Source organism: Colobus angolensis, unplaced genomic scaffold (assembly GCF_000951035.1).
Source record: "Colobus angolensis palliatus isolate OR3802 unplaced genomic scaffold, Cang.pa_1.0 Scaffold83, whole genome shotgun sequence".
Lineage (NCBI taxonomy): Eukaryota > Metazoa > Chordata > Mammalia > Primates > Cercopithecidae > Colobus > Colobus angolensis.
Window position 1 is genome coordinate 1214101 of NW_012122154.1, and position 8268 is coordinate 1222368.

At 44.4% G+C, this 8268-nt stretch overlaps 1 protein-coding gene across 1 annotated transcript in view; it reads left to right on the plus strand.

The window, feature by feature from the left end:
* LOC105503146 (signal transducer and activator of transcription 5B) overlaps positions 1–8268 on the plus strand; it is a 105172-nt gene that overhangs the window by 87904 nt on the left and 9000 nt on the right. The window contains exons 12-15 of the mRNA XM_011929938.1: positions 438–530; positions 4358–4564; positions 6011–6105; positions 6206–6340. Coding sequence (XP_011785328.1) covers positions 438–530; positions 4358–4564; positions 6011–6105; positions 6206–6340 — 530 coding nt within the window. The remainder of the gene's footprint in view (positions 1–437; positions 531–4357; positions 4565–6010; positions 6106–6205; positions 6341–8268) is intronic.

Genomic DNA, 8268 nt, shown 5'->3' on the forward strand with positions numbered 1-8268 from the left:
TAAAAATAAAAAAATAAAACATGAACAAACAATAATAAACTGAACTAGCTGGAGAGATAGACTACAAAATGGATTATGAGAAGCATTACTCAGGATGAATTTGAGTAAAGATTGTGGTAAGTTTTAAATTTGTTATTTGTATTTTTTCCCAGAAATGTCTCCAATAGTCTCTTTTCTCTCTCCTGTTCTCCATGTAACTTTGAGAAACTTTATCCTTCAGAAATATCTAAGCAACATTGCTTGTAAAATATTTAAAATTTCTAAGATTGTGCCAGTGTGAAAAGTCATATTATTCCTGGGGCCATTTAGATTCTGTGTGTGAGAGAAACATTAACTGAAACTTGGAAAATAAAAGTGTTGTGATAATAAGAAAAAAAAAAGCAGGGAAGGAGAACTTGAGGCTCGTGGGCACTCAGCCTTCTCTTGTGTCTTTTTAGACCCTGTCCCTGCCAGTGGTGGTGATCGTTCATGGCAGCCAGGACAACAATGCGACAGCCACCGTTCTCTGGGACAATGCTTTTGCAGAGCCTGTGAGTGGATTCCTCGGGCATGTGGGTCCCCAAATCAATGCCAATGTCATGAATCTCATTCATGTATTATCCCTTTAAAAAGCACAGGAAAAGTCCGGGCACAGTGACTCACACCTGCAGTCCCAGCATTTTGGGAGGCCGAGGCGGGTGGATCACCTGAGATCAGGAGTTCGAGACCAGCCTGGCTGACATGGCAAAACCGTGTTTCTATTAAAAAATACCAAAAAATTAGCTGGGCGTCGTGGCACATGCCTGTAATCCCAGCTACTTGGGAGGCTGAGGCACAAGAATCACTTGAACCCGACCAGCAGAGATTTCAGTGAACCAAGATCACACCACTGCACTCCAGCCTGGGTGACAGAGCAAGACTCCATCTCAATTAAACAACCAGAAAAAAAAAAGGATAGGAAAAAAGATGCTATTTTCTTTAGTGGGAGGCAGAATAGAAAGAATGTGGAAAGTGGAAAGAACGTGGGCTTGACGTCGAGCCAGGGTTTGAACTGAGACTCCACCATTTCCTCACTCCATGAACACAGGGGCAGTTCACTTTACCTCTCTGAGCCTGAGCTTCCAGCAGGTGTCTGCAGCACAGGGATACTCTTGCTCCACAGCATTGTTAGGAAGATTAAATTAGATAACATAGAAAATGCTTGCCACACAGTCAGTACCCAGTCAATATTATTTTGAATCCTTGGGTGAAACTATGAATGGGATTTGGGACTCCCAGGTTCACTCCAGAGGTTAGATCTCTCGAGAGGCTTTACTTTAGCATAGAAGTTGCTTCATATCCTCTTCCTTTCGATAAATGAAGATGCTATTAAATATCTTTTCCAAATTTTAGTTTCTGTGATTCATTCCAGGTCTCATGAAGAATGAGATGCTTTGTATCAAGGAAGATGTAATTTGGTGGATTTATGCCCCCAAACGTTATCTGAATCCCGCTAGCCTGCTGCTCGATGAGCATTTGAAAGATCTCATAGGCTGGGTGCAGTGGCTCACGCCTGTAATCCTAGCACTCCAGGAGGCCAAGGCGAGCAGATCCCTTGAGCTCCAGACTAGCCTAGGCAACATGGCAAAATCCAGTCTCTACAAAAAATACCAAAAAATTACCCGGGCGTGGTACACCAGCCTGTAGTCCCAGCTACTTCGGGGGCTGAGGCCAGGAGGATCGCTTGAGCCCACGAGGTCTAGGCTGCAGTGAGCCAAGATTGCGCCACTGTACTCCAGCCTGGGTGACAAAGCGACACCCTGTCTCAAATAAAAAAAAAATTTTTAGTAGACAAAGGTCATTTGTTACATGTTTCCAGTAGAGATTAGCCCGTAAAAGCATAATAAAAGGGTTATCATTTGGGACATAAGAGTATGTCCTTCTCTAAGTATATCCAACAAACCTTGATTATATTTTGTTTTGTGGCTGTTAGAATATAGGATTTGACTGTTAGTTCAGCAGCTCGTTTACAAAACAGCATGGATAGCATGGGGTACCTTCCAGTTGTGTGTAAAGAAGGTGAAACGGAACCTTCTGGCTCATGTGGAGAGGCTTAACGTTTCCAACAGTCCTCTTTAAAGAAAAAGTATTTTACTGAAAAGGTGAGATTTTTTAAAAGAGATTCTACCATGCTTCACTTACAAACTCTGAATTAGAAGCTCCTGTTTGAAACTATCTGTCTGCCTCTTGTCCTTATAAGCCTACTGGATAAGATTGTTACATCTCTCATTTCCTTCCCCGCCTGTCCACAGATCTCACTCTTTGTGTACCTTTGGCATCTCCTGCACCATGTCATTACTGAAGTATCCTGTCTAAATAAATAAGCATTTTTAACATTCTCAGCTATGTTAATGACTACTTACATCTTATGCTATTTTTTTTTTTAATTTTTTGAGACGGAGTCTTCCTCTGTCACCCAGGCTGGAGTACAGTGGCATTATCTCAGCTCACTGCAGCTTCTGCCTTCTGGGTTCAAGCGATTCTCCTGCCTCGGCCTCCTGAGAAGCTGGGATTACAGGTGCATGCCACCACGCCCAGTTAGTTTTATGTTTTCAGTAGAGCCCAGGTCTCACCATGTTGGCCAGGCTGGTCTCGAATTCTTGACCTCAAGTGATCCACCCACCTCAGCCTTTCAAAGTGCCGGGATTACAGGCATGAGCCACTGCACCCAGCTGACCTTATGTTATGTTAAAATAAAGACTTGCAGCTGGGCACGGTGGCTCACACCTGTAATCCTAGCACTTTGGGAGGCCAAAGCGGGTGGATCATTTGAGGTCAGGAATTCGAGACCAGCTTGGCCAACATGGTGAGACTCCCATCTCTACTAAAAATACAAAAATTAGCTGGGCATGGTGATGCGTGCCTGTAATCTCACCTACTCCGGAGGCTGAGGCAGGAGAATCGCTTGAACCTGGGAGGCAGAGGCTGTAGTGACCCGAGATGGTGCCACTACACTCCAGCCTGGGCAACACAGTGAGACTCCATCTCAAAAAACTGAAAAATAAAAAATAAAGACTTGTGGCCAGGCACAGTGGTTTCCCTGCAATCCCAGCAGTTTGGGAGACCAAGGCAAGCGGATCTCTTGAACCCAGGAATTTGAGGCCAGCCTTGTCAACATGGCAAAACCCTGTCTCTACAAAACACACAAAAATTAGCCAGGCATGGTGGTACACGCCTGTAGTCCCAGCTACTGGGGAGGCTGAAGGAGGAAAATTGCTTGAGCCGAGGAGGCAGAGGTTACAATGAGCCAAGCATTGGGCCACTGCACTCCAGCCTGGATGACAGAGCGAGATCTTACCTAAAAAATAAAATAAAATACTTGTGGAAATTGATTCCTCAGATGTATTTGCCTATGTGTCCTATGGGTCAAATCACATAAGAACATTGCAGCATTGTTAGTTAATAGCTAAAGATGAGGCTGTAACACTGATGCCCATCTATGGGGGTCTGGTGAAATTTCTTTATGTGCTGATATGAGGTCTCCCAGATAGAGGATTAAGTGAAAAGAGAAAAATGCAGAACATGTGGATTTTGTGCTACCATTTATGAAGAAAAGGAAAAAGTACATGTCATTGCTGGCATGCATAGAATATCTTTGGTGGGATACACAAGAAACTGTTAGGTGCCTTTAAAGAAAAGAACTGGGTTGCTGGGAGACAGGGATAGGGAGTGACTTCACTGTATAGCCATCTATGCTTTTTGAATTTTAAATCATGTGAAAATGACCTATTGAAAAAAAGGTGTATAACAAAATAAAATGGAGTACTATGGTCGAACGGGTTGAAAAGCAGTTTATTAAAAGTTAATGTTCTAACCTATTTCTCAATAAATCCATCCAACTCAAAATTTCCACTCTTCCGTACCAAGTTGTTTTACTTTGAGCTAGAGTTCTTGGCAGAAGGAGTTGAGGACAAGGATTCCACATGTGTACACACATGCCGACGTGTACACACATACGCACATACTCTCTCTGTTTGTACCTAGAGAACCAGTCTTTCAGATTTCTAAATTCCCAAGGTGTTTACAATCTTAAGAGCCAGACCTTGGTTATGTTTTGGTTGTGGCTGTAAAAACAAAGGATTTGACTGTTAGTTCAGCAGCTCATTTACAAAACAACATGGATAGCATGGGTTACCTTCTAGTTGTGTGTAAAGAAGGTGAAACGGAACCTTCTGAATTTCACAGAGCTATGTACCCCAGCAGAGTCCGAATTTATCCTCAGGCCCTGCAAGACAAATGTTTGTAACCACTCCCAGCCATCAGTGTTTTTCTTTTGTGGCTTGAGGGAATAAATCATGCAACTGTTTTCTCATCAGATTCTGGCCTCTCTCCCTCTCAGGGCAGGGTGCCATTTGCCGTGCCTGACAAAGTGCTGTGGCCACAGCTGTGTGAGGCGCTCAACATGAAATTCAAGGCCGAAGTGCAGAGCAACCGGGGCCTGACCAAGGAGAACCTTGTGTTCCTGGCGCAGAAACTGTTCAACAACAGCAGCAGCCACCTGGAGGACTACAGCGGCCTGTCTGTGTCCTGGTCCCAGTTCAACAGGGTAGGGGCCCGGCCACCAGCAGCTGTTAGATCTGTCCCTCCCAACTAGACATTCTCAGGAGTCTCCCTGCTCTGGGCCCTTATTCTTCATGTCTGTAATAAAATGTACCAAAAGTAATAGAAGCTTCTGACTAGATGGACAACTTGAGAGTTACCCAGGTCACGTGTAGAAAACGTCTACAGTTAATGCATTTTCTTCCTTTGTAAAGGAAATAGAGCAAAGCAGATGTTAACATAGCTCATGAGAAGCAAAGCTTTTGAGGGGATGCGAACTCTGGGTCTCTCTCCCCTTCACTCTCTTGTGTTCCCCATGTATAATGCCAGATCAGGCTCCTATGGGACCCTCAACCCACGCAAAGGGATGCTGATGAAAGAAACTTCTCCTCTAGCATCTGCTAATTCAGGTGTCACTTTGATTTTATTTTTATTTATTTATTTATTTTTGAGACAGAGTTTCACTCTTGTTGGCCAGGCTGGACTGCAATGGCACAATCTCGGCTCACCACAGCCTCCGCCTCCTGGGTTCAAGTGATTCTCCTGCCTCAGCCTCCCAAGTAGCTGGGATTACAGGCATGCGCCACCACACACGGCTAATTTTGTATTTTTAGTAGAGATGGGGTTTCTCCATGTTGGTCAGGCTGGTCTCGAACTCCTGACCTCAAGTGATCTGCCTGCCTTGGCCTCCCAAAGTGCTGGGATTACAGGCATGAGCCACTGCGCCCACCCTATTTATTTTTGTTTATTTATTTATTTTTGAGATGGTGTCTTAGTCTGTCACAAGGAGTGCAGTGGTGCGGTCTCGGCTCACTGCAACCTCCGTCTCCCAGATTCAAGCAATTCTGCCTCAGCCTCCTGAGTAGCTGGGATTACAGGCACCTGCCACAATGTCCAGCTAATTTTTGTGTTTTTAGTAGAGACAGGGTTTCACCATGTTGGCCAGGCTGGTCTCAAACTCCTGACCTCAAGTGATCTGCCTACCTCGGTCTCCCAAAGTGCTGGATTACATGCATGAGCCACCACGCCCAGCATCACTTTGATTTTAATTAACTTTTGTTTCTTTTCCTGCCCCCCCACCCCCAAGGTGTTTTAAATGTCCTTAATTTGGAGCCTAACAATGTGCATTTCTCAGAAGCTCCCAGGTGACACTGATGCTGCTGGTCACAGACCACACATCAAAACTAGCAAGGGACGGGTCAGCCCAGCCCCAGGTGAAATGTCTGTAGCAGGACCCCACTGGGTGCTGGTAACTGCAGTGTGGTATTTTCCCCTTCTTGCCTCTTTTCTTCTCCATGGGACCATTAGGTAAAACTCAGGTAGGTGGGGATATTTGTACACCTCTGACAAGGGTAGATGTTTGTTTCCCATTTAATTTTTCCAATTAAATATGTGTATAATATTCCAAATGTTACTCTTGTTTTCTTGTGTTCACTGTTGTATCTCCAACCAGGAGAATTTACCAGGACGGAATTACACTTTCTGGCAGTGGTTTGACGGTGTGATGGAAGTGTTAAAAAAACATCTCAAGCCTCATTGGAATGATGGGTGAGAATCATTATTCTTAAGGCATCAACAGAGTCTGAAGGTCTTCTTTCTGGCATCATAAGTCACACTCTGCTTCTGTCCTTTGTCCTTGGTGATCCAGGGCCATTTTGGGGTTTGTAAACAAGCAACAGGCCCATGACCTACTCATTAACAAGCCAGATGGGACCTTCCTGCTGAGATTCAGTGACTCAGAAATTGGCGGCATCACCATTGCTTGGAAGTTTGATTCTCGTGAGTGCCCCTCCCTTATGTCCAAAGTTTGCTGCTTTTGTTACAAAATTATTTTAACAAATAATTTAGTGGGTACTTACTATTTATTGGGATCAGTACTAATTAGGGGAAACACAAATGTATAGCCATGACATACTTTTAATAAGGCAGCCTATGAAAAATACTAATATGGGAAAACAATTACTAATTTGGTTATATATGAAAGTTAAACCGTGACATGGCTACCTGTGATACAAGAGTCTGTGCAGAATCTCAGTTACTTCCCTCTTAAAATGTTTGCCTTATTGTATTACTCTGCATAAAGCTTATTTCAGTAAAGAATTACTTTGATGATTTGGAGTTCTTACAGTAGTAAAAATGTATCTTTTAACATAGGATATTGCCATCAATCATTCTACCCAAGATGTTAGTTCTTTTCTTTTTTTGAAACAGGGTCTCACTCTTTTGCCTGGGCGGGAGTGCAGCGGCACAAACATGGCTCACTGCAGCCTCGACCTCCTGGCCTCAAGCAATCCTCCTGCTTTAGCCTCCTGATTAGCTGGGACCACAGACACGCACCACCACACCCATCTAATTTTTAAATTGTTTGTATGTTGCCCAGGGTGGTCTCAAACTCCTGGGCTCAAACAATCCTCTGCTTCGGCCTCCCAAAGTATTGGGATTACAGGCGTGAGCCACTGCACCAGGCCATCAGGAATGTTAGTTCTCACCTCTGACCCTCACAATAAGGGTAGCTTGCTAGTTCGTTTTCTGTGAATTAAAGTTTTTAATAACTTTTGGCTGGGTACGGTGGCTCATGCCTGTAATCCCAGCACTTTGGGAGCCTCAGGCGGAAGGATCTCTTGAGGTCACGAGTTTAAGACCAGCCTGGACAACACAGCAAGCCCCGTCTCTAAGTAAATAAATAAATAAGTTAATTAGCTGGGCATGGTGGTGCTCATGGTGTGCGCCTGTAGTCCCAACTACTCTGGAGGGTGAGGTGAGATGATCACTTGACCCCAGGAGTTCAAGGTTACAGTGAGTCATGATCACATTACTGTACTCCAGCCTGGGCAACAGAGTAAGACCCTGTCTCTTAAACAAACAAACAAAAAGGCTGGGCATGGTGGCTTATGCCTGTAATCCCAGCACTTTGGGAGGCCAGGGCGAGTGGATCATGAGGTCAGGAGATTGAGACCATTCTGGCTAACACAGTGAAACCCCGTCTCTACTAAAAATACAAAAAAATTAGCCAGGTGTGGTGGTGGGCACCTGTAGTCCCAGCTACTTGGGAAGCTGAGGCAGGAGAATGGCATGAACCCGGAAGGCAGAGCTTGCAGTGAGCCGAGATGGCGCCACTGCACTCCATCCTGGGCAACAGAGCAAGACTAAATCTCAAAAAAAAAAAAAAATCACTTTTAATAGCTCTTACGCTTTCTCTGGTTGTAGGCATGCTTCCTAGCTCTTATATATCTTTGTATGGGGAATCAGAGATCGGGGGTCAGTAAGAACTGTTTCTTCTACTGAGGACCAGAATACTGTTTGAACTTGAAACGTCTGAGATCATTGGATCTCTTGGGAAGTAATTGGTGTATTACCTGCTTATCTACCCATGGCTTTTATTTTTATTTTATTTTTTTTTATTTTTTGAGATGGAGTCTCTGTCACCCAGGCTGGAGTGCAGTGTCATGATCTCAGCTCACTGCAACCTTCACCTCCCAGCTTCAAGCCATCCTCCCGCCTCAGCATAGTACCTGGGACTACAGATGAGCGCCACCACAATTGGCTGATTTTTGTATTTTTAGTAGAGACGGGGTTTCATTATGTTGGCCAGGCTGGTCTCAAACTCCTGACCTCAGGTGATCCAGCTCTCTAGGCCTCCAAAAGTGTGGGATTACAGGTATGAGCTCCATGCCTGGCCCCTACCCGTGGCTTTTTTTTTTTTTTTTTTTT